At 38.3% G+C, this 26239-nt stretch overlaps 1 protein-coding gene across 32 annotated transcripts in view; it reads right to left on the bottom strand.

Moving 5' to 3' along the window:
• TTN (titin) overlaps positions 1-26239 on the bottom strand; it is a 245384-nt gene that overhangs the window by 148404 nt on the left and 70741 nt on the right. For 28 of the 32 annotated variants that reach the window (XM_075430105.1, XM_075430099.1, XM_075430122.1 and 25 more), the window contains 45 exons: positions 25753-26034; positions 24723-25001; positions 24323-24604; positions 23899-24177; positions 23488-23775; positions 22988-23266; positions 22605-22883; positions 22249-22527; positions 21811-22098; positions 21354-21641; positions 18371-18652; positions 17823-18101; positions 17428-17709; positions 17031-17309; positions 16261-16548; positions 15832-16110; positions 15459-15737; positions 15082-15360; positions 14285-14572; positions 13846-14133; positions 13035-13325; positions 12155-12442; positions 11063-11155; positions 10658-10940; positions 10218-10401; positions 9774-9863; positions 9426-9693; positions 9068-9328; positions 8258-8467; positions 8073-8150; positions 7932-7958; positions 7260-7307; positions 6285-6341; positions 6110-6181; positions 5565-5819; positions 4826-4918; positions 4186-4263; positions 3488-3556; positions 2793-2876; positions 2160-2231; positions 1724-1804; positions 1098-1175; positions 827-907; positions 350-427; positions 52-129 (listed from right to left, as the gene is read on the bottom strand). In XM_075430105.1, the coding sequence (XP_075286220.1) occupies positions 52-129; positions 350-427; positions 827-907; positions 1098-1175; positions 1724-1804; positions 2160-2231; positions 2793-2876; positions 3488-3556; positions 4186-4263; positions 4826-4918; positions 5565-5819; positions 6110-6181; positions 6285-6341; positions 7260-7307; positions 7932-7958; positions 8073-8150; positions 8258-8467; positions 9068-9328; positions 9426-9693; positions 9774-9863; positions 10218-10401; positions 10658-10940; positions 11063-11155; positions 12155-12442; positions 13035-13325; positions 13846-14133; positions 14285-14572; positions 15082-15360; positions 15459-15737; positions 15832-16110; positions 16261-16548; positions 17031-17309; positions 17428-17709; positions 17823-18101; positions 18371-18652; positions 21354-21641; positions 21811-22098; positions 22249-22527; positions 22605-22883; positions 22988-23266; positions 23488-23775; positions 23899-24177; positions 24323-24604; positions 24723-25001; positions 25753-26034 (8943 nt within the window). Of the gene's footprint in view, positions 1-51; positions 130-349; positions 428-826; positions 908-1097; positions 1176-1723; positions 1805-2159; positions 2232-2490; positions 2554-2792; positions 2877-3487; positions 3557-4185; positions 4264-4825; positions 4919-5564; positions 5820-6109; positions 6182-6284; positions 6342-7259; positions 7308-7931; positions 7959-8072; positions 8151-8257; positions 8468-9067; positions 9329-9425; positions 9694-9773; positions 9864-10217; positions 10402-10657; positions 10941-11062; positions 11156-12154; positions 12443-13034; positions 13326-13845; positions 14134-14284; positions 14573-15081; positions 15361-15458; positions 15738-15831; positions 16111-16260; positions 16549-17030; positions 17310-17427; positions 17710-17822; positions 18102-18370; positions 18653-21353; positions 21642-21810; positions 22099-22248; positions 22528-22604; positions 22884-22987; positions 23267-23487; positions 23776-23898; positions 24178-24322; positions 24605-24722; positions 25002-25752; positions 26035-26239 lie in introns of all 32 variants that reach the window. The other 4 variants (XM_075430123.1, XM_075430093.1, XM_075430092.1 and 1 more) reach the window with 4 other exon arrangements.

Below are 26239 nucleotides of genomic sequence, written 5' to 3' on the forward strand. Positions count from 1 at the left end.
GCAATGTTCTAAAGACTACAATAAACAATATTACAGTGAACAATATTGTACCTTTTGCAGGTGGAGCTTCTACTTTAGGAACATGTGGTATTTTTTCTTCTGGAGCTGGTTTCATAGGTACTTCTGCCACTTCAGAGATATCAATTATAATAATATTAAGTAACTAAAATTACAGGCGTTTTAAGACTGCATCTATAGCACAATTATCCACAAAACTGACGCAAAACATACACAGATAAGGTAACTGAAGTACAAATAAAACCAGATTTACTTAACAATCAAAACTAAAACTGGACATAAACAAGATGCTTAAGATAACAAGAAAAGAATATTACATCTTTAAGTGTACCTTTAGGTGTTGGAGCTTCCTCTCTTTTTGGAACAGCAATTTTTTTCTCTGGGGGAGCTCTCTTTGGCACCTCTGGCACTTAAAAAAGATAAAATGTAAAATAGCTGAAGCCTATCTTTCAAAGATCTATTGAAGTATTACAGAATTTCATTAATCCGTTTATAAGAATATCAAGACACATCACACAGTACATTTATACACTTAACATAGGAAGGTATAAGACAAGAATAACATATATTTGAAAAAAAAAAAAATCAAACCAGTCTCTGGACTGATCAAACCTGTCAAGTGCTTTAAGACTGATTTCTCATCTGAAGAAAGAGCTACACAAATATGTTACCTGGTCTTAAAAACCATTACATATGCACAGAGAATCACACATAAAAATTAACTTCTAACACAAACATGTTTACATACAGACATAAAACAATTAAAAGGTATTCAACAGGTACACAAACACTCCATTACTAAGTATACCTTTGACACGTGGAAGTTCTTCTTTGGGAACAGGAACATGTACTTCTTCATGAGGCACAGGTTTTTTCGGCACTTCAGGAACTTTAAAGATATTAACATTTGTTTAAGTAATCTTTGTAAGGCTTCTGAGTTTGTCTTAGATGAGAACAGACATACAACATAACATACAAAGACTATTTATTGTAGGCTTACACTGAGAAGCGAACAGTAGTTAGGAATACCGCGCAGTAATACAGAACTGGTTAAAGCCCACATTCAAAAGATGATGTACCTTTTGCTGGGGGAGTCACCTCCTTTTTAGCAACAGCAAGTTTCTTTTCTGGAACTGGTTTCTTGGGGACTTCAGGCACTTTGGAAAACATTGTCAAAGTGAGAGAGCTTTAGTTTTTGGACCAGTTACCCAGATTTCAGTAATGCAAAATTGTTTTATAGAACATAATGTCTGGTCAATGAGTTGAGCACTGCAATTTAATACAACGTACAACTTTTTTGACATACAGTGGACTATATGGGAAAGACACTGTGAAACACTATAAAATGCCAATGTTAACTTTTCTGTACTATTGCCTTTCATGGCACTCTATTAAGTGAAAGTAAAAAGAAGTTTACTAAGAAGTAAAAACACCCTACCCTTGTCTGAAAAAGCCACACAAACTTAAATACAAACAACAAGCACAAGATTGTTAGGAAAGAGAAGGGCCAAAGCTGAGACAAATTCAAGCTGTAAGCTAAGTTATAGCACAAATTAAGAAGTGACAGTATGCAGGTAATGCAAAACGAAAGCCACAGAGAGAGTACAGTCATAAATATGTTCAAGAAAGCATGAAAAATAATATGGTGAAAGACAACTGTTTGGTTGGGGTTTTTAGTTTTCGTTTACTAGGGCAGTAGAAATACCTTTAGCTGGTGGAGCTTCTTTTTTAAGGACAGGAACAGGCTTTCTTTCTTCTGTAACATGTCTCTTTGGTGTCTTAGGCACTTTAAAGAGATAGGTGGTGAACACTTAGGAGACAGTAAAAATATTTGGTAAATCACAGTAGGCTACTTTCAACATGCTGGATAAGCAAACCCTATATGTCAAAACACATGCTGTTTCATCAAACCGATACAATATGCTCATCTCAAAAAAAAAGCTGTTCAAAGAGTTATTTAAAGCAGTGATGAAGAAGAATTGGATTTAGAAATGCATATGGCTTGAACTTTAAGAGTATAGCCACAGAGAGACAGCAAGATCTCAGTTCTGATACGCTATCCATTGGTAAAGAGTGGTACAGGCAAATAATGTGAAAGTTCAGAAAAATTGAGCACATGACGATATGAAGATTTTATTCACCTTCAACATGAGGGATCTCCAGTTCTGCAGAAATTACTTCTTCCTCCTCCTCCTCCTCGACTTCCTTATGTGCTAGAATAGGAATTATAATGATATTACATTTGGAGATAGGAAACATCAATGTCCATAGTAAATGTGAAAAAGGTTTTAAGAAGATATTATGTATGTCCAGTACATAAAGGTCACTGAAACACACATGCTAATATGTAAAAAAATTTCATCAAAAAAAACCAGCATGTGCAAATCTCACAATGAGTTTTAATTAACTACAAAGTCAAATGGTTTTAAAAATCTTAAATATTGATTAGCCTCTCATTCTTAATCAATCTACCTTCAACTGGATAAACAGCTTCAAAGAAACTTTCTTCAACTGTTTTCTCATGCTCTGTTGGCTCTTCAAAGAAAAGCATTTAAACAGTGTTAAGATAAAATAGTTGAAGTGTTGACATCTATTAATCTAAAGAAAACTGAGGCTACATAACACAATGAACAAAAAGAAGCAAGGCATGTTGAACGATAAGTATGATGTGTCTAAATATGTAATTTGTCATATCAAAACAGATTAAAAGAAAATCTAGTAGGATTGAAAGATTATTTTGATTTGGGTGCACAGATTTTTTGTTTTGTACATACCTGTGACATATGAATACTCTTCTTCTCTGTGGACAGAAACCGACATCTTTTCTTCTGAAACAGTCCATGTTTCTACTGTCGGTACTTTAAAGATAGGATTTTGTTTTAGTATTTTATATTCTAGATCCACATTAGTGGTAGTCAGCATGTGAGTTTTTATCAAATCTGTATCTGTATTGCACATTTAAGTCTTAGACATATTTAGACAGTCAGTATTCATATTCTAAAATACTGAGCACAAAACAGGCATATAATATTTAGTATCTGTTAAAAACTGAAGACACAGACACCTTCAACCCAAAAATTTAAAATAAATGCATGCACAGGCTTTTGAAAATAGTCTATCAGAAGAATTCCAAAGGTAGTTATTCAAAGAAATTATGGGGCACTAGGCTATTATTACATAAGCATAGGCCAGCAGGCAGAATATGTGAAGAAAAATTTAAATCACACTGCAATATCCTATAGGTTGTTTAAACAAGAATCAAAAGGCTAGCCACAAACACGTTAAAAACAGACTTAATGAAAGGTAAAAGCATGGCACACATACTATTTAAACACTGATAGCAGTCACAGCATGACTAGTACAATAGAGCCAGGTACATACACACACGCTCATGTATTCACAAGAAGCACAAGAACACATGGGGTGCTGGAAAAAATGTAAACTGCATTTGAAAGATGCTGATCTGTACCTTCCTTCTTCATAACTTTTTCCTCAATGATCATTGGTGTAGGTTTTGGTGGTAGAACTTTCTTGGTAACTGTTGGCATTTAAATTTTGTTATTCAGTCATATATTTAGCAAAGAGATCAAAATAAGTCTACAGCTATCTGGTAATGATACAGACATAATATAACCCTAATCTTTGCTTCTTTTTATTGCTCCCTTCTAAAGTGACTGTGTAACTCAGGGCGTTTTGTACACAGTTCATACCCTGACTTATACTGAATTACAGCCAACAGACTCCTGTGGAGAATGGGAAATGCTATACAAGAGGAAGTGGTCAGCAAGACAATAAGGAAGGATCTTTATTTCATAACTGAACAATTAACCAAGACACTCTGGTAAACAGGTCAAGATGGAAATCTGAGGAAGATGGAGATTTATCATCTTCAGCTTAGAGTGAAACATAGTGTTTCGCCCACTGCAATTTTACACTCACTTCTTTTCTTAAAGCATTCGTAGTTAGGATCTGCATTTAGTATTTTCCCCTGAAAAGCTTTTCATCTTCCTTTTATACAATTCCGCAGAATTTTTATTAGATGTTTCAAAGACTGAAATATTGATGAGACCCATGTTAAATGAAGACAAAGCATATGCAGATCAGCTAAGTAACAGTAGCCACTACTTTCATGTAAAGATGACGTTAAGGTAATTAAATAGTAGTTACCGTCAGCCCGTTTGACTTTTTCTTCTGCAGCCATCTGAGTGGTTATCTCTACTTTTTCGTCAACAGGTTTCTTGACAACTGTAAGTGATTCAGGTATATTTATTGTTTAAATCATCTTGCAAATTATTTTCCAGACACAATCAGATAGAACTGGCTATTTTCTTATTTAGGATGTTGTAAACTTTGCACATCCTGTGTGTCATTCAGTGCATTGTTCACTGGTGGTGAATAGAGGTGGTAAAGTCACTTATTAAACAGGCGGTCAGGCCCACCCTCCCCTGAGTGATATGCAGTGGTCTAAACGGAGGACACTTCTCGGAAGTGCAGTGCTCACTGGCTCAGAAGCACCGCACATGCCCAAAGCTAATATACAGTGGGAACGAAAGATAAATGAAGCTCAGTTTGATTTTGCCAGCAATTCTTCGTTTGCTTCAACCACCATTGCCACTATTCTCTGCTCAAAAATATGAGGTGGGAGAAGAGTAAGTGTTCCTGTGAACCTTGCTCACATCGCTGACCAACACAAGGAGAATTCTCTCCTTTTCAAGGAAATGTGAATAATCACCACAGTTCAGCTTGAAAGAGTTGCATGAGAGATCTTAATCTGCATGTTACTGTTAGTTTTGCAGGAAAGTCTTACCTTTATGAACTGTTACTTCTTTCTTTTCCTTCCTTTCAGCTGTAATTGCTGGTGGTTTTCGCCCAGGCACAGGCCTCTTAGGAACTTCAACCACTTTAAAAATAATAACACTGCTTAATTATGAAAAATGCATTATCTAAAGGCTCGATAGACACAGAAGTTATTAGCTATTCCATTATAAGTTTATGAAGTTAAAGAACACAGACAGAGTTTTGGAGGTTGCAGTAAAATTTTCTGCTTATTTCCAAATTTGATGGTTTCTCATCAGAGCCAAGTTATGTTCCTAGAAGTATACACATTACTACTACCCAAGACAGTTAAAGCATGCAAGGAATTGCAAAATACTTATATTAACTTCTAGCAATTAATGTGTGAAACATTTAAACTAAATCAAGTTTATCAAGAATACATGAAAATGATAGAAGAAATATCCAGAACAAATAAAAATGACACATATCCTTACAAACTACTAATTCATGTTAAGTTTTAAAGATCTCCCAATCTGCAAAGTCCATTGGCAACCAAATTATAATGTACCAATTTCTATCTACATCTATACCTTGCCGTACTAGAGTCTTTGTGTTATCATGCAGTGCCAGTTAAAACTAGTCAGCATATTAAGGTTCAAGTTATTGCAACATAAAAAATCCAAAAAGGTGTTGCTTGACTCAAAATTTTTGGGCCTTAGTTATAGATATGAGAAAAGAGAAGAAATAAAATGGTATGATAATTAAAATACCTTCTTCGTGAATGACTTGTTTTTCTTCATAAGTCACTTCTCTTTTCTCATAAGTTTCTTCCCATTCCTCTTCCCCTTCATCATAGCCTTCTTCCTTGACATAATAGTCTTGGTCTTCTCCATAATCTTCTTCCCATTCTTCATAAATTTCTCTGGGCTTTTCATATATTTCCTTTCTTTCTTCATGAATCTCTTCTCTCCTTGCCATGGATGTTATTTTGATCTCTTCGGGCTTCTCTGGCAGCACCTCAGGAACTTAAAAAAAAAAAAAAAAAAAGATTATTCATATCATAGCCCTGAATTTGCAGGGTGTATTGGATCTTCACAGTCAATGAAATTATTTCACCCTCATAGACAGTTTAAAGAAGTGACTATTTTCTAAGCAGTGCTAATCAGCTTGGATTTTAAATGTGTATGTTTTTAACATAAAGACAAAAATCAAACAGATTTGATTGATTCAAGGTAATTTGAAACAAATTGCCTTGTTTCCACACGGTAACTTTACTATTTTTAAAAAAGTTTACAAAAAACAGGAAAAAAGTTACCTGGTGGTGGGACCTCTTCAGGACCTTTTTTAACCATCTTTTTGGAGACTTTCTTTACTGGAATCTTTTTTTCTGTTTAAAAACAATACATTTTAAAATTTAAATTAAAAAAAAACCCAACAAACAGTCATAATAAAACATGCACACACTGTCCAAATACTTTAAGTATTCTTACCTGGCTTTTTCTCCTCTGGTGGTGGAACAACAGGCAGAAGAATAGGAATAGGGGCAGCTTGTAAGAAAAATGAAATATTGAGAACAAATGTGAGTGTGATGTTTTCTCGTAAATGAGGAAAAATCCTTGTGCATTTGGAAAATATATGAGATTATTTATTGCAGTTGCAGAATAAAAGCGAACATAGTGCTCATTCTGGCAGCTTACTGTAGCTGTAAGAATATATTTTGAGTGGGAATTCCCACTCAAAATAAAGGCAGAGTGGGAATTCCCAGTCTACCTTTATCTGAACCCTGACCCTTCTCAGCTTTATTTTATTTACTGTCGTTGCTCTCCTTTCTTTGCTGATAGTAAATCATCTAAGTATCAAATCTTTCCCCTCCTGCAACTGCAAGCATTTACCGAATTATCCTGGAAATGAAACCCAGAAGATTGAACTTCCAAGGTTCCCAGTAACTATTGAATGTAACAGAAATATACGTAATGGTTGTAGTCTGTAGTCCAATATCAGAGAGACCATTTGCAATAAACATGCAATCCGCTGTATGGTTTTAAAAGAATATTTGTATTTTCTTTTCTTTTTTTTTTTTAAAGGGTAGTAATTCAGATAGCTCGTTTAAAGATATTTCTGTGGTGAAAAGAAGAAAAGGTGAAAATAAAGATTAATCAGAAGAGGTAAATGGAAATAAAAGGAAGATGGAATGAAAAAGAGATTGATAGGAAAACAAGATGGAAAGGATAAACTCTTTTTAAGAGAAAAGATCTCAGTCCTACCACTACCTGTGTATAGTTTTCACCTTCCACACAGCAAAACAAACCTATCCAAGCCAAGCCTTGCTCATATCATAGTTGCAGGGAGACAACTAATTAGATCATCTTACTGAGCTAAGATTTTTCCCCGAGGTTTCCACTGGCCTGCTACTTCAGTGAAAATATAAAACAGAACTATGGAACAAATATGTTTTGTTACCCTACCTTCAGCTGCTTTTTGAGGTGGAACTGCAACTTTGGCATCAGGAACATCTAGAAAAACAAAATGTTTAATTAACTTATCTGTTCTAGCATACAAGGATTGTACCTTGCTCCTCAAGAATAAGCTAGCTGACCAATAGATAACTAATTGCATTAATCTTTCAGTCTAGCCAGATTCTACACTGTTTCATTCTATTTCTAAATAATTCTTGCATCATTTTGGAGCAAGCTCTTAAGACCATTCAGAAAAGCAGATCATTATATACTAAAGGGACATGATTGCTATGCATTTTGCCTCCTTGGTTATTATTTTTCTGTTGTGCAGAGGACATCGAATCTATTCATTGATACCTTTTCGTTGTTTTATTCCTCAGACATTCAAACAAAAATAAACTTTTGTGTTTTAGAGAATGTGGCTTCCCATACTGTACAAAATAGGACCTCAGACACATTGATATGATTAATTTTGGAGTTATCACAGTATTCATTACAACTACTTATGAGAATAAATAGTTCCTCATATCTATGGATGAGGAATGTTTTTTCAGGGTGTAGTTTTGACTTACTATAACCAGGAAAAAAGGATTTGAAAATAGAAAATAAAGCAGAGCAATAGACTAAATCTATGACAGAGTACAGGCATGATCTTGTGCCAGTCTTGCTCATGATCTTTACCTGGTGGCTTCAACTCCAGTTTGATTTCTGCAAAAGAATATTAGATTTCTTTTAGGACTATTTATTTTTCCAGAATTATGTTTCAAACTCACAAATTTGCAGATGGTTATGATCACAAATTTGTTTAGCAAATTTGCTAACCTTTGGTTACCAGATAGAGCTCTGCAGTACTTCTTGCTTCTCCTCTTGGTTCAAGACGAGCAATTACAGAATACACACCTGCAACAGCCAAGAATGTTAATATTTATATGCCTTTATCACTAAAAAAACAGACAAAAAATCAGATAATATAATGGCATCGGCACAAATATTCCATGCATTTTTACCTTCATCTTCTGCAGTAACATTGTGAATAGTCATATAATGACAGCGACCTTCACTTCTGAAGCTGTACTTGGGACTCTCTCTCAGTTCTGTGGGGCCTTTATACCACGTCACAACTGCATCATCAAAAGACACCTCGCACTCAAAGGTTGCAGACTGGTGTTCACTCACTACAATGTTCTGTATGCTCTTTGTGAACTGAATTGGTTCCGCTGTTTTCAGAAACAAAAAAAATACATCGATTGTTATCTACCACCAGGCCACTTAGCTTATCTAATCCTTTCTCATGTTTTTCATAAGGATAGCCAGATTATAACAAGAGATATTAACAACAGATCTTGATAAAGTAGTGAAAGAAAAATAGATTCCATCTTCTACAAAGTTTTCTAACTTCATTCTAAGAATTAAGATTAGAGGACATAAGAGTATAACTATAACAAGATTGCTGTGCAGACAAATTATACATGAGAAGCCATTAATGAAATTAAAGATAAAGAATAATGAAGAAAAAGAGGAAATCCAAGGAAAATATAAGATTATCAGAGAAAAAGAAAATAAAAGCAAGTATGACTTTGATTGTCTGAGGGTCAAGGGACATTAGTAACGCTGATTCATTTAAAAATACTAACTTACACAAGAATGTCATATATTGTCCAAAGCAAAAGGACAGCAAAATTTCTTGTTTAGTCAGTTTCCAAGTTTGGTAATATCTCTTTAAGAAATTACTTATATTTTCTTTTGTTTTGTTAATGAAACATCCAGAAATTTTTTATTACTGCCATAATAAAGAGATTCTATATCTGTTTACAAACCTTCAATGGCCAGATCTGCAGTTGTTTCTAGATTGTCAAGCTTGCAGGTATACTGTCCCTGGTCTTCCGTTCTAACATCCTTGATGATGAGTTTGTGTACTTTGTCAGAGACTTGTGTTGAATATCTCCCTCCTATCTTAATAGGTCTCCCATTTCTATACCACTGAGACTTGGCATTTGGGATAGAGAACTGACAAGACAGTGTGCAGATGTTTCCTTCCTTGAAAGAAGTGTCATGAAGATGCCGTTCAACTGCAGGTTCTATTAGCATGTTAAAACATACATTTTAGAAGACATCAGACAGTGGAATAATTAAAGTGTAAATTAATTCAAATACATTCTTCAAAAGTACACTTACCTATCACAGTTAGCCTGGCACTAGCAATGTGTGGTCCACACACTATTCTGAAATTTCCCTGATCTTCAAGTTGGCAGTTCCTGATTCTCAGTATGTGGCGGTCACCTTCAATTCTAATTTCATATTTGTCATTGGAGTCCAGTTTCTGGGTTCCCTTGTACCATGAAAGTTTAATTTCTGGATAGTTAATTTTAATCTCACATTCAAAGATAGCATCCTCATCTGTTAAAACTGTCTGATTTTCAATGTCTCTGATCAGAGTAACAGGCTGAAAAATATTAGTTTAAATTAGTTTCAAGTTCCCTGTTATGGGTTTGAGTATTTCACAAATCAGTCTAAAAATGTTACCTCTGTCTGTGAGAGTCGTTGCTGAATAAAAGCTACAAGTTCATCAAACTCCTGATCTTCTCTTCGAGCTTTTTCTGTGAGCTCAATTTCCTGTAGAAAGGCAGAATACACTCAAAGATTAAAGAATGCTAAATGTCACGCTGTGATGTTTACCCAGCACAGAATGAGTTCCTGCATCAAATTTTCTGTAACTGTATTGCAACTAGTGTATCTTCCCATCTTAAAAATTGCAGCCAAGTTGTGAAGACAGAACATACTTGGCCAGCAGACTCATTCCTTCTTCTTGGGTTTGAGCATGCAAGAAATTGAGAACTATCATCAGTAAAAGATCTAAAGAGGAACCAGCAATTCCTGCACATGCAGTAACATCAGTGTGTGAACACCAAGTCCAAGAGACCGTGTTACTCATAACAAAGCCACAGCTGGAGTCATGTTGTATCTTACCAATCTATGGCTTTCTTCTGCTTGGGTTTGCTTTAATAACTCAAAGGCTTGCAGGAGGCCACGGAAATCTGTAATTCCATACATGCGAGCATATTTCTCATATTCTTTGGGATCTACATTTTTGAGAAGTTCCAAGATATCAATAGGTTGCTCTTCCTCTTCTTCCTTCCTTTTTGTTGGAGTGCTATTCAAATCAATGACATAAGTTAAATATACAATGCTTCGTTCCTAGAAAGTCGTTCACTGAAAAAAATGAATCTGCTTAGAGTCGCCCTGAGCAGGGGACTGCTTTAGTTTAGTCTAGTCAGGTGCTTCTACTTTTAGTACAGTTATTCATGTTTAAGTAATATTAAAAAATTGCATCTTGATCTGGGATATATAATAAAAAAATGTTTCTTCTGTGATGATGGCAAATTAATCTATAAAAACTTTCCATATACCTTTTTAGTTTTGCCCTGAGATCCCCTTCAACAACTTCTTTCCTTCTTTCTTCAACTTGTAGGTTTACACTCCTCTCAATTTCACCATGTTGATTAAAAGCTACACATTTGTACATGCCAGAATCGGTTTTTATTGCATCCTTTATTTCTAGTTTGGCCTCATCTCCTCTCTGCTGGATTATAATGCGACCTCCCTGGTTGAGTTGCCTCCATTTTCCCTTCGTCCATTTAACATTTGGAATTGGGTCTCCTCCAACTTTTGCAATAAATGTTGCAACAGTCTCTGCAGAAAGATGCAAATGAGGAAGCTAAGTCTTTCCAGCTGTCTATGACAGCAGGACATAACCTCAAACAAAAGGTATAGGCAAATAGAAGACAATGTACTTTTTTGAAAAGTGTTCTTACTTTCCATGACTTTGATACTCTGAGGCTCTGACACGAAATAAAGTTTTCCTTCCACTTCTTCTTTCTTAACTGCTGGTGCAGCAGCTGGTTTTTCTAAAAAAACAGTCAAACAATTAGAACAGATGGTTTCCTGTGATAGTTTATGCTCATGCGTGATGATGTTTCCAAAGGAATTGTAAAAAAGGAATTAATTACTGAGATGGAACAAAATATTATGAAAGAGAAAAAAATGCAAAATACTTTCATACTGTTATAATTAACTTTTTTACTTTCCAGATGAAACTGAACACTGTGGGCCATATAGTGATGTTCCTTAACTTCAGTCAGGTCATTTATATTCTGCATGGATGCAAATTTGTAGATAGGTATGCAAATAAGAAGCCTCATTTTCTAAAATTTATTAGTTTTTAGTAAGGTATTCTCTTTTCTGTCTATTTATGGGAATTTCACCCTCAGAGTTACTTGCATTTTTTTATCACTGATCTGTGAAATTCTTTCTTTTGCATAGTCCTTAGCCTTGCAGCTATGCATGTGGTGAAAAAGATGCTATTTCTACATGCTACTGAACTGTTATGTCTTTTAGGCAATGGTAAGACAAGACCTACATAGAAGGACTCATGCTTAGACAATATTTACTTTCAGCTACAAGGTCAAAATATCTTAGAGTTGTAACAGTCATGAAGCAATCAGCCTCTAAGGCCACACGCACAATCAAATTCTTTCTCCATTTTCCTTTAATAAACACCACTGTTCCCATCCTTTCCATAAAATATGCATGTGCAAGTAATTTCACTCATTTAGCTTGCATTTTTCTGAAATTTGGTGCTTAGACTTAGAAGCTAAATTCTTAATGTTTTTGGTAAGAATATACTGTTGATTTGATACTGATGTCCCACTGTTTACGTTGCTATTTACATATAAATTATTGTTAAATGTTCTGTCTTCCCAGATTGTAAAGTTTTGCAAAGAACTAAAAGGTACTAATTGTTTGCTACTAGATTATAAACATTTTTGTTCCACAGAAAACAAAGCAGGATAGAATTTTGTTTTAAATTTCCATCATATGTCTTGATTTTCTCCATATTATTGTACCTTTAACTGTCACTTTAGATTTGCAAGTATCAGTGCCAGCTGCATTTGAAGCTTTGCATACATATTCTCCTGAATCAGATTTGGTAACTGCAGCAAGTTCCAGAAAAGCTACTCCATTAGCAAAGCTGAAGTTGCATCTGTCTGAAGCTTTTATTTCTCTCCCTGCCTTCAGCCACTGAATCCGGATTGGCTGTGATCCCTGGACGTGGCAGCTGAGCTGTAGGGTATCACCTTCCTCTGCTGCTGCTGCCTGAAGAGGCTGGTCAAAAACTGGAGGCTGTTCAGGTTCTGGAATATGAAAATGCTTGAGTGAATACTCAAGGAAAGAAAGTATGATTCAGAACATAAGAGAAAGAGAGATATATGTGATTCTTAAGAAATGGCAAGGAATGAAGGAGGATTAACAGAAGTCGGAGAATGTCCATCATAGTTTTAGAAAATGGAATAAATATCAAGAGAATATGTTTTCCATGCAAACATGCAAGAAATATCTTTTCTCCACGCATCAAGGACATTCACATGCAAAAAATAATACAAGAACTAAAGCACTGCTATTAGGCTGCAAAACTATATAAGCACCTTTAAAAAAACAAATATGCAATCTCCTGCAAGGGTATTATGATGAAGTGCCACACTGCCACACCACACTGTCCAGGCTGCCCAAGCTTAGATGTAACTGCACAGAAAAACCATTATTCCATGAAAAGAGAATGAATAAAAATTTAACAGAAATGTCACATAAAGACTTCAATGTCTATCTCAGGACAAATTACTGCAGTCAAGTTAAGTAAAAATAGTTCATAAGATAGAAGTTGTGTATTTGCAGCTAACATAGAACAAAGAACAGCAAGAAGCAAAGAAAAATAAGACTTAAACTAACCTCTGATAACAACTGAAGATGTACATAACACGCTTCCTGCTTCATTGGACACTTTACAGGTATATAAACCAGCATCTGACTGCTCTACGGACTTTATATGCAAAAGTAAGATATTATTTTTGAAAGATATTTCACAATGAGGGCTTGAATGAACTTCCTGATTGTTTTTATACCAAGCAACTGTCAAAGGCTGGGAGCCGGAAACACGGCCCTCAAGTTTAAGTTCATTCCCCTCTGTTTCTTCTACTGCTTCAGAGAGTTTCTTAGTAAAGGTAGGTGGAGTTTTTCGTTCTGTAAAAAAAGAGAACATGTTATTTAAACTCTATGCATCAATCCTGAAATCAAAAATTCTAAAAAAATTGTTTCAAGAACAATATGAACATTGCAGAATCTATATTTGCTCTCATTTAAATAGGATTTTTTTTTTTAAGTGAAAGTATGCCAAGTTAAACAGCAGGTGTCTTGCTCTTACAGTCACTGTACTAGTTGTTTTTCCTATTTGAATAAAAAATCCTCTTACACTGATTTAAGTCAAATGCCATTTAAAAAACTTTTTTTTTTGAGTTCTCAAGAAAGAAATATGCCAAAGCCTATAAAGAAACTAGGCCGAAGAAAATATTCTTTCATTTCTCCTCCCTTTGTTGTTAGTGACCCTTTCTAATTCCCTTAAGAGACCCATAGTATCTCCAGATAGGTAATTTCAAGCTAGATCTCAAAAGTCTTTCTCAAACTTATCTCACAGCAGTAAGGCTAACTTCCTTTGTAACCATAGGAAGAAATCCGTAAAAACAATGTATTATCTGTTCAGTACCTTTAACAGTCAATTGAGCTGTGCAAGAGTCCTTTCCAACTTCATTGCTAGCATAGCATGTATACTTTCCAGAGTCTCCCCTGTCAACTCTGAAGATAGTCAAGCGGGCTGTGTTGTCTACATAACTGATCTGGTAGTTTCTTCCTGTTCTAATCTCTTGACTATCTTTTGCCCAACTGACTCTAATAGGCTGTGTTCCAGAAATGTGACACTCAAAGTCAGCACTTTCTCCGATAATACCATCCACAGGTGTAATCGGGACATCGAAGAATGGAGGAGTCTTCCCTTCTGAAGAGTGAAATAAAAAAGATCACTTTTTAAAATCTCAATTTGCTTTAAACCTTTGTGAAATAAATATTATTTGTACAATATTAAACCCATATATAAAGCAAAGGTGAGTTTTAAGACATTTCCATTAAATATTTCACAGCTCACCAACCTGTAAGGACAAGCCTGCCACTAGATGAGGCAGTCCCAATCGCATTGGTAGCTGTGCAGGTATATTGCCCCATAAGGCTCCTATCTGTCTTCAAAATCCGGAGAGTCGCTACATTTTCTATGAAGGATGTGTGAACATTGTAGTCCTCTTTCACACGTACACCATCTTTAAACCAAGATACTTCAATAGGTTCTGAACCAGCAATGCCGCAATCAAATGTAACTGGTAAGCCAACAGTTTCATGAACATCTCTTAATTTTCGTGTAAAAGAAGGAGGAAGTTTACGCTCTGTAAGAAAACAGATATTGTATAGTGAGGGCTTTCAGAAGACGTGCACTTGTTGCTGTACTCATCAATAATTACTGCCTAATATACTGTAGAGCATGTTGGATTTTTGCTCATAATAGCTGACTGGCAATATTACTCAGCATACCATCTATTTGGAACCTGATGTGAAAAGAGCCCTGTGCATACGGTTGCAGGAAAATATATAACCCAGTGACCCTATGTATCCCTCAGGACAGTTAATGGTGGAAACAATCAAAACGGTATCGTCAGTGGAGAAGGAAGATGCAGAAGCTTATATCCCTACAGAAGAGTTCTGGTCATTAAAAGATGTATGTCGATTAGCTTTACTAGTAGGCCTTCATTACTAGAAGGCAGTGCCACAGGGTATCTTACACACCAAGAAACAGTAAAGTGTTTAACAAGGAAAAGGTAATCTTTGTTTTTCAAAATAGCAAGGCATACTTAAGAAAAATGGGCAATTTTCCTATATTTTTAAATGAAATATTCACCTTGAACTGTCAGCAAAGATGATGAAGCAGCCTCCCCAACAGTGTTTTCTACTTTGCAGATGTACTCCCCACTGTCATTACTGTCTACCTGGCTGAAAACCAGAGTGGCAACTTGGTTCTTATAGTGCATTTTCACAGTAGCAGTTCCTCTCAGCTTTGTATCACCTTTGTACCATGATACAATCATTTCTGGTGTTCCAGCAACCTGGCACTGTAAGGATGCAGAATCCCCAACAGTCACCTGCACTGGCTCCAAGGGTGTAATGAAGTAAGGTGGTTCTGAAGAACAAACACACACCATTAGCAAAAAAAATTATTGCACAATGGCCATTAGTAGTTCAAATAACACCTCATGAAGTGATGGTGGCTTGACATACCTAGTACTGTGATTGCACAATGACAATTATCTTGTCCAGAATCATTTTCTATATGGCAAGAATATTGTCCCTGATCCTCTAGTTTGCTACTAGGGATTTCCAGTATGGCAGATGTTTCTGTAGTGGTGATGCTACACTTCTCAGAGTGCATTACTTTTACTCCATTTTTCTTCCATGTCACTAAAATCGGTGGAGTGCCTGTATATGTGCATTCCAAGATCAAACTTTTCCCTTTCTCTACACTTAAATCATTCACCCTCTTCACAAATTTGGCTGGTTCTATAATGAACAATGGGAAAAAAATAAATTAAATAAAGTGAAGAGATCATTTTTAGAAGCATAAGACACATAAGAAATAGTAGTCTGGACAAACCTTTGACAAAAAGATGTGTTGTGCAAGAAATCTTCCCCGCCTCATTAGAGACCTGGCAGGTGTAGTCTCCACTCTGAAGAGGATGTACATCAAATAGCTCCAGTTCTGCAACTGAGTCTTGCAAGGTGATATTGCATCTGTGTCCTGGTACTAGCTCAACACTACCTCTAAACCACTTAACTTCCAATGGAGAGGAGCCTTTTATGATACTGGTAAAGGTTATATTTGACCCAGATAAAACATTTAGTGGTTCAGGCTTCTTCACAAAAGATGGTGGTTCTAAGCATACAAATAAAACAGACAGAGAAGAAGTACATTTGAACTTCTGATGAAGACGATAGTTATCAGAAATAAGTAACAAATCAAAGAATGAAATCTTTCTGAAAATAAATTTGTGCCCTCTGACTCTGGCTTCTTATTGATACTGACCTCTAACACTCAAAAATGCACTGCATTGATCAGACCCAGCTACGTTAGTAGCTGTGCACAGATAAGTTCCCATATCAGATTCCTGAAGTCCATTCACTTTCAGAGAACAAGTATTGTCTGTAAGGGTAGCCTGATACTTGTCTCCACTGGTAATCTCATGTCCATCATGAAACCAGGAAACCAGAATAGGTGGTGACCCATAAACTTTGCACTCCAGTACAGCAGAAGAACCCAGCTGACCATATGTTTCTTTCAGTTTTCTTGTGAAAGAAGGAGGTATAACACGATCTGCATTTGTTTAAAAAAAAAGAAAATTATCATACAGAAGCTTAACATGCAAAAAGTTCCTCATGCATAATAAAATCAGTTAACTTCTTTTGCTATCTCTGCTTTAGCAATCTGCCTCTGCACACCTAAGTCATTGAAAAATGAGTAGTTCTTGGTTATGGATATGCTGGAGCTTTCATTCACCCTTTCTGAAGGACATCTATTTTTGCAGTTCTTTTTCATAAGCAAGAATATTGCACCAGCTGTCCAAGAAGACATGTAGGTTGCAGCCAAAGAAATCAAGCCCTTGCAACAATTCCTGCCCCTCAGAGGTTAAGTAGGCATCTATTCTTGATGCCTGTCGAAGTTGCATGCCAAGTACTCCTAAGAATGTACAAGCAATGAGTCTCTCAGGCTGCCAGTCATGAGAACAGTTTGCTATCTGAAGGCTTTGTAAAGTAAGTATAGGATCAGATGTGACTCAAAGAGAGTAGTCAACTAACCTGAAACATGCACTGAAGCTGTGCAGCTGCTTTTACCAACACTGTTTTTCACCTCAAAAGTATATTCTCCACTGTCTTCCAGTCCTGCATTGAGGATCTTAAGCCCAGATACTTTGTTGAAGAAACTGATTTTATATTTATGGTCAGTGCACAGTTCATTCCCATCCTTAAACCACCTAGCAGTAAGCTCTGGTGTGCCGTCTACTGTGCATTCCAGAGTACAAGAATCTCCAGCTGTAACTTTGACTGGGCCTGGCTTCTCTACAATGACTGCAGGTTCTGTAATGATATGCAAGTCACAACATTTAAAAAAAAAGTGCAACTGTTACTAGTATCATAAAAATTGATATTTTAAAGCAGTTTAAAATACGTTGTGTTTTTATCCCATGCTACCAACCTAATACTGTCAGCGTGGCAAAGCATTCCTGAACTCCAGCATCATTTTTTATCTGGCAAATGTATTTCCCAGCATTGGCTGGTTCTGCATTTCCAATTCGCATAGTTGCAAAGTTTTCCGAATAGGAGATCCAAAGATTATCACTTTCTCTAATGATTTCCCCTTTGTCTTTTAACCACAGAACAGAAATGGGCTGTGATCCTTCCACTGCAGCCTGCAGTTCAACCGACTCCCCAACTACGACAGTAAGATCACTCAGCTTCTTCACAAAGGTTGGTGGTGCTATTTAAGAGAAGATATTTAACAGTAAAAAAACACACCAGGAGCGGAAAAGTAGGAGGAGAATGACAGGAACAATGAAACGCCAAGAAGAAGGTGCCAGTCTTTATACAAACCTCTTAGTGTTACAGAGCCAGCACAGGAGTCACTTCCCACATCATTTACAGCTTTACAGTGATATTCACCAACATCTGCAGTATCCACACTGAGAATGTGAATACTAGCTAGGTAGTTCTCAGACATGACCTTATACTTCTTGCTGCTCCGAATTTCTCGTTTGTCTTTATACCATGAAATCTGGAATGGAGGAGTGCCCTGCAGTTCACATTCCAGGTGTATATCAGACCCTTTCAAGGTCTGGACTGGATGGGGCTTCCTGGTAAAAAGTGGGGGTGCTGGAAAAAAAAAAGGGGGTTAAATTTTGTATTATTTGAGCAAAGGTGTTTAAAGAGGACAGACTATTCAAGCAGCTGTTCTGACACTGAACAGCAAAGACAAACCATAAATAAGAGCAATTTCCCACAGCATAACAAACAGGCAAGATATTTGCCATCTATTCAGACAGGTTTTGGCCTCCCTGACAAAATGAAGCTGAATTTAAAAGCTTTTCCACAAAGAAGGACTCACACAGATAGAAACACAAGGAAAGAACTGGGATTCTGACCTTTTACTTTCAGTGATGTACTGGTGCTTACACTACCCGCTGGATTCTGGGCTTCACAAGTGTAGTCACCACTGTCTTCAACACTGAGGTTGTGCATTTCAATAACTGCCACTGAATCCACAAAGGACATTCTGTATTTCTCACTGGGATGGATCTCAGTTTCACCTTTGTACCAGGTGACTTTGATTTCTGGAGAACCACCTATTTTGCATTCATACTTAGTGGAGTCGTGCTGTTTCACAAGTCTTGAGGAGTCTAGTTTCTTAATAAATCGCGGTGGTTCTGGAAAGCCAAAAAGGGGAGACAATGCTTTAAACTGCACTGATTCTTTGAATAAGCAGTGAAATATGTAACAGAAAATGTAAACTTTGGGGACTTGTGTAAACATTCTAATTTTGTACTTGCTATGAAATTTTTTTTAGATGACTTCAAGTTGCTCTAATCTAGATTAGGAAGCAAACAAGTTCCCTATCTGCACTTCGGTGGGTTTCTCCTTACTTTATTGTCCCACTTTACTCTCCTTCTATGTAATCAGTACAGATCAGCTGACGTGTGGTTTTCTTTAAGTAATATCCTCCTGCAACACATGAGTATTCAAAATGTCTTATAGAAATGCAAGAGTTGAAGCTGTTCATCCATGAAATATGACTAAGGGTATTTATGCTGAGCATTACAGTAACTGCTTTGTATCTTAATATGTCATTAACAATAGTCAATGGATATATCTGCATTATAACTCTTCATACATTTATCGCAAAGCCAAACATCAAGGTGCATATAATGAATAGAAGTCAAGGAGCTTAGGTAGCAAACAAAAGAGGTTCAAAATAATCATGCTGGGAAGAATTATGAGATGGCTGGTATTACAGAAACTGGCGTTAAAGGTCTTGTGATTGAAAAGTAAACCAGATGGTTACATTTTGTTCTACAAGGACAGAAAGGAGTGGAGGTTTGATGCTTTTCATCAAAGCACCATACGGATGATTCAGAATCACAAGACTGAATGCTCGTAGATCAAAGACATAATGAGTAAAACCAAGAGGTGGTAATGTGGGCACAACAAACAAGGCTCTCTGCAAAACAGGATGAAGTGCCTCTTTGTGCATCTGTCTGTAGACTGTAGGAAGAATATCTATTTTGTTGTGGGTTACTTCAACCTGTGGGACATTTGCAGAATATCCTATGTTGTTAGCAACAAAACTTCCTTAGAGCTTCTAAAAATAGAAATGATGGCTTGTTAACACAATGGCTCTTGGAACCTTAGTAATTTACTATCAGATTTCACTTTGACAAAGAGTTGATTACCTATCTGCAGATGAGCAGTCACACTCTAATTCCATTCCTTTCCAAAAATGAGGATATACAATTTAGTAAGATATATACTTAGAATGTAAAGCAGTTTCTAGAACCTTAAGCAACCATTAAAACTACAGATTGGGCACATCAGATGTTAAAGTGGGGAAGTTAATAAAAAACTGGGAGATTTTCAAAGTCAATTGAATGGAAGATCTTAATTCTACAAAGAAAGGGCTGTGTGTCATAGAAATTAAAGAGCATCTGCTCAAATTAAACACATGGAAATCAATGCACATAAAGATCTTGCCCTTCCAAGTTCTATAGAAACTGGCAAACAAACAATGAACATAATTAATTTTACAGTGCTGGGGAAACTAGAAATTCTCAAGGATTGAAGTGAGTGCCAGTGTAAACAGGATTAAAAAAGAAAATAACAAACCTGGAAAAAAAAGAATTTCAGAGTTTTACTAATAAAGAGTCAATGAGGAAGAAAATAAATAAGGTCAGTTGGGATCATTTTATGTATGGTAACTCTGGTCAAATAAACCCATTTGTAGTGTTATCGTGAATAATATTCAGAATTATGATTCTGGTGGAAATAAGCTTTAAATCTTTTAAAGAGGTTCAATTTCTTGCTACAATCTTCCAATGCTTTTTGTAAGTCAAGCTACACAGTAACAGCATCCCCACTTGCCACTGAATCCACAAATCCAATCTGCCACACTCTTCCCACCCCTAGCAAGAAAAATCCCTATGGATAGAACATGCTCTAGATATATATAATACATTTGACAAGCAATTATTACAAAATCTTGCTAATGATAGTTCAGCTTTTTGTGTTTTTTGCTTTAGAGAGTAAAAGCCACAGTTTTTACTCTTCAAATATTTTTGGATTTTTCCCCTCAATTTCATATAGATGGAAAAAAAAAAGAAAGCACTAAACCAACAGGGCCGTAGGAACTCACATAGAAGTTGTATATTTTACATTCATTCTTTTATAAAACCAGTAAGAATGAGCTATCCGGAACAGCTATAAATAAATCCAATGTTCCCACCTACACTGAGGAAATTACTTTAATATACAAGCGTCACTTGTACAAAGATGGTTTGATCCAGTCCTAAATTTAGATCATTGAAATATATAAGATCCACACACTTTGTGGAGAAGTGAAGTGTTGGCGGAATGGATATTTGTAGCCAAATCTGCCCTCAGATACTCCAATTTTGCTGTCTAGAACAGCAGTTGGCAATGTTTTCAGTCTGTGAAAGAGTAAAACTATTTGCAGGAGCTGCACAGTCAGTAAAAATACATCTAAGTCTCACAAAAGAACTGAGTTATCTTTCCCTCCGCCGGACAACTTAGCGAATACCACTGCTGGAGAAATTCTTTGAGGAAGACAGATATTGCTGGCCAACAAGCCATTCATAAAGGTGCAACAGGGTACTAAGTCAGAGTTAACATTTCAGAGGAAGAATCCCTTTGAGAAGACATATCACACACTATACCAGACCAGAAGAAACATGAACAAGTGTTTAAGTATTACAATAATACTTAAATTAAATAAGACATCTCAGTATAGCCTCTTGTAAAGTTTGTTAGTCTCACACGTCTGCATTCAGGGCTTTGTTTACTGGGTGTCTGCCTTGCAAAGAAAAGCCTCATGAACACTAAAGCTCACAGCAATACCTTGTACAGCCAGCTGAGCTGCGCACGCATCCTTTCCAACACTGTTGCTGGCAGTACATGTGTAGAGTCCAGCATCCCCTTTACCAACTTTCAGGACCATCAAGCTGGCTGTGTTCTCCACCAGCGTCATCTTGTAGTTGCCACCTGGGCGGATCTCTCTGTTGTCTCTGGTCCAGGTAATCCTCATGGGAGCAGAGCCAGTTATGTGGCACTTAAAGGTTGCACTTTCCCCTAGGGCCACATCAACAGATACTGGCTTGATGTCAAAGAAGGGAGGTTGCAGATGTTCTGCAAAGAGGAAAGCATGGCACAGCTCATCACCAAGCCCTCTTCACCACACACCTCACTGTGCCATGCCCATGGTCCCTGGCCACCATACAATGGGCAGAGTGTGAGAAAGGGTGAAGAAATAAGAAGAGACATACAAAAGATCTTTGTTGAAGTGTGAGCTACAAACCTGTGAGGACAAGTTTGGCGCTGGAAGATGCAGTCCCCAGAGCGTTTTGGGCTGAGCAAGTATATTGACCACAGTAAGCCATAGTAGTTTGCAAGATCTGGAGAGTTGCAACATTATTTAAAAAGGCTGATTGCACGTTATCACTGTCGCTTAAAAGAACCCCATCCTTGTACCAGGACACCTGTATAGGCTCCGAGCCATTTATGCGGCAATCAAATGTCACTGGGGCACCAACTGTCTCCTGAATATCTTTCAGTTTTCTGGTGAATGTAGGGGGAAGCTGACGTTCTGCAAAATAGTAATAATCACCACTATTAGTAGGAAGCCACCCTGTCGATCTAGAATAAATTAACTCTGATATTAATAAGAACCCCTTTCTGTAGACAACAAGAAGTTCCTACAAACTACCCCAGGAAAGAGTGGCCCTTGACCAATCACCTTTAACAACAAGCAAAGCTGTGGAAGTGGCGAAGCCAACGCTGTTTTCTGCTTTGCATACATATTCTCCGATGTCACTGTCCTCCACGGTGGAGAATGCCAGCGTTGCCACATTATTCTTGAAGTGCATTTTGTAAGCCTGTGTTGATCTGAGCTTGGTGTCATCTTTGTACCAGGACACCTTGATTTCTGGTGCACCACCAATCTGGCATTTTAAAATCAAGGGCTCGCCAACCTTCACCTCCACACGGTCCAGGTGCGTGACAAAATAGGGTGGTTCTAGGGAAGGAGAGAGCATGGTGAGCAGAAGCAGAGCATCACTGACGTGCCTTAGGGGTATCAAGGGTGATGCATACCTAAGATGGATACAAGGCTGTGACAAACATCCCCACCCGCCTCATTTGCCACCTCACAGGTATATTCTCCTTCATCACTCTTGGTGCTGTTGAAGATTTCAAGAATGCCAGATTTGTCAGTAGTTGTAACACTGCAGCGTGGAGACTGAACAATGGGCATGCCATTTCTTTTCCAGGTGACAGAGATGGGAGGAGTGCCTATGTAGCTGCTTTCCAGCACAATGGACTTCCCTTGCTCCACACTGAAATCACTTAATTTCTTCACAAACACTGCAGGCTCTGTGGGGAGGCATATATCAATAGTGAGAGGGACAGATGTGGTAGGGCTGCAGGCAGAATGTGAAGGGAGATACCTGTGGGTACACACACACACACAAACACACCTTTCACAAAGAGTTGGGTTGTGCATGAGGCACTGCCAGCATCATTTGTGACCACACAGGCATAGTCCCCGCTGCGGCCTGGCTCCACGTTGTACAGCTGCAGCTGTGCCACAGACTCGTTCAGAGAGATGGAGCAGTTGCTGTCTGGCACCAGCTCCCTGATGCCACGGAACCAGGTCACTTTGAAGGGAGTACTGCCCTTGATGTAGCTAGTGAATGTCACACTTGATCCAGGCAAAACTTCCTGGGGATCAGGTGTCTTCACAAAAGAAGGTGGTTCTAAGGATCATGCAAAGAAGTGAAGAGGAAGAAAGATGTTAATAGGAGAGTCTCTGTGGGGAAGGAAAGCTGGAGCAGGTTTGAGTGGGAAAAAAAAAAGAGAAAGAGGCAGAAAACAGAAAAAAAAAAACCATTAAAAAGAAACCATGGGAAACCAGAGGGAAGAAAGAGAAAAGAGAAGAAGATTTTTGTTGAAGGGGCTGTAGTATCCCTCCACTGACCTTGTACAGTCAAGAAGGCGCTGCATTCATCAGATCCAGCCACATTGGCTGCCACACAGGTATATGGCCCTGCATCTGTGACATCCAGGGCATTCAGCTTCAAAGCACAAACATTATCCAAGAATGAAATTTCATATTTTTCTCCACTAACAATCTCATTCCCATCCTGAAACCAGGCAACAGATATGGGGGATGTGCCAGACACTTTGCACTCCAGAAGCACTGAGGATCCCAGCACCCCATTTGTTTCCTTTAGTTTTCTTGAGAATGAAGGAGGAACAAGACGATCTAAGTAGGACAGGGTAGAAGCATAAGAAGAAAAGTGTTGGGTTTTCCAGACGAAAGGAAAGGGGAAAAAATAAATAAGCTTGCTTTAAAGACAAGTGTGAACAACAAAGACATAGAGCTGACCTGAAACATCAACGGAAGAAGTGCAGCTGCTGTCCCCGACCTCATTGTGCACCTCAAAAGTATACAGACCCCTGTCTCCCCTGTCTGCAGAAAAGACTTTCAAAGTGGATATATTGTTGAAAAAGGTAATTTGGTATTTGCGGTCATTCCTTAGTTCTTTGCCGTCTTTGTACCACTTGGTGATAAGTTCAGGTGTTCCTCCTACTTTGCACTCCAAGGTAAAAGGATTGCCAGCCATTACTGTGATCGGCTCAGTCTTCTCCAAGATGACTGCCGGTTCTGAAATAGGAAGAGAGGGGTCAGTGTGTCACCAGAAAATCTACTCGCAAACCAGTGAGCACAGGATATAAGCAGAAAACAAAGGCTGGTAGAGGCAATTGTGCAAGCTATAAGATATAATACCTGTGAAGCAGGCTATACCCACCTAGGACTTGTAAAAAGGCAGAGCACTCCCGCATGCCAGCATCATTTTTGATCTGGCAGATGTACTTCCCAATATCAGCTCCCTCTGCAACGGCAATCTCAAGAGTTGCAATGTTGTCCATAAACCACATTTGGATGTTTTCACTCTCCCTAATAACTTCACCCTTGTCCTTGAGCCAGACAACAGAAATTGGTGGGGATCCTTCCACCACTGCCTGCAGGGCTGTTGACTCCCCGACGAAGATTGCAGTGTCACTCAGCTTCTTGGCAAAGCGTGGGGGTTCTGATGGCAAAAACAAGGAGGTAGAGCAGGGTTAATCATGCATGACTGCTTGGAAGATGGACAGCCAGGAGATCAAGAAAAGAGGGTGGTGATGCTGTGGATCCTCTAGCATACAAACCTTTGAATTTCACTGGGCAGGTGCAAGTGTCACTTCCCACCTCATTCATAGCTTTGCATTGATATTCTCCAGTATCTTGAGATTCCAGATTGAGAATGTGAAGACTGGCAACGGAGTGTTTTGCTGTCACCTTGAACTTCTTGCTGCTCCTGACCTGCCTCCGGTCCTTGAACCAAGCCACTTCAAAGGGTGGAGTCCCTGCTATCTCACACTGGAGGATAACATCTGAGCCTTTAAGTGTGTCCACAGGGCTTGGCACCTTGCTAAAAACAGGTGGTTCTATAAAAAAAGAATCACATCATACATAATGTGTGAGTCTGCTTCCCTGGGTAGTAGTGGGAGGCAACACATTCAGGAAGGGGGCCTACACTTATTCTTGTAAACCTATATTTAGTTTCCAAACATGTGGCCTCATCTCTAAAAAATGCTGAGCCCCTGGCATCTCCCAGCAAGCCATCCCAACACTCAGAGCCCCAAGGGAAGAAAATGTGACACTTCTGCACCTGTTTGGAGTCAGTGCTCAGTGCCCCTCCCCAAAAGCCACTCTCCCCTCGCTCTAGGACCACATTCCAGCTTTCCCCGCCTCTTTCCAGTTATGAAAGCTGCCATCAGTGAGGCTCAGCAACACAGCCTCCTCTTCCGTCTTAAATTTCATTCCTGCCAGGTTCACTGTGTATAAAAAGGAGGCAGAGGGATGGCTGCAAAGTATGTCCAGCTCCCTCATCATGGCTGGTGCTCCATCCAGTCCATGCTTCCCCTTGTGATGTGACAAGCTTGCCTTATTCAGCTTGCAGTTGACTGAAATGGGAAGACAAGGGAATGGCTGCACTGTGCTGAACACCCACCACTATTTCCTGCCTGATCTCGGCTGCTTAAACGCAGAAGCATTTGAAAGCGAGAGCAGCTGGGGAGACACTGCCCCAGTAGCCACCATCTGCCACAGTAGTAGCTCTCTGTCCAGGGGGATGTGCAGCTGGGAGCGGGCCCAGAAACGAGGGATTCTGGTGGTGTGTGGAGCCATGCTTCTAACCTTTCACTGCGACCGAAGTGCTGCAGCTGGCTGTGCCGGCAGAGTTATGGGCTTCACATATGTAATCGCCGGCATCTTCAGTGTTGGCACCCAAGACAGTTAGCATCGCCATGGAGTCTACAAAGGACATGTGGAGCCTGTCGCTCATCTGCAGTGGCTGATCATTTTTGTACCATGTGGTTCTGATCTCAGGTGTGCCACTGATTTTGCATTCCAGTTGAACTGTGTCCCCCTGCTTCACGAACCGCAAAGCTTCAGGCTTCTTGATGAACTTGGGAGGTTCTGCAGAACAGAGTAAGTATGTACAGTGACCTTCTACCTGTTTGTTGTGTGAAATCTACAGTGCTGAACAAGAATTATGGGGAGCACAAGAGTATTGGGGCACAACAAAGTAAGTAAACAAAGTAAGCTGGAAACCCCAGCCAGAGTTTCCTCTCAAGGAAAAATGCAAGATGGAGGAAAGAAGGCAAAGACAACAACTAAAACT

This window comes from Opisthocomus hoazin, chromosome 9 (assembly GCF_030867145.1).
Source record: "Opisthocomus hoazin isolate bOpiHoa1 chromosome 9, bOpiHoa1.hap1, whole genome shotgun sequence".
In the NCBI taxonomy this organism is placed as follows: domain Eukaryota; kingdom Metazoa; phylum Chordata; class Aves; order Opisthocomiformes; family Opisthocomidae; genus Opisthocomus; species Opisthocomus hoazin.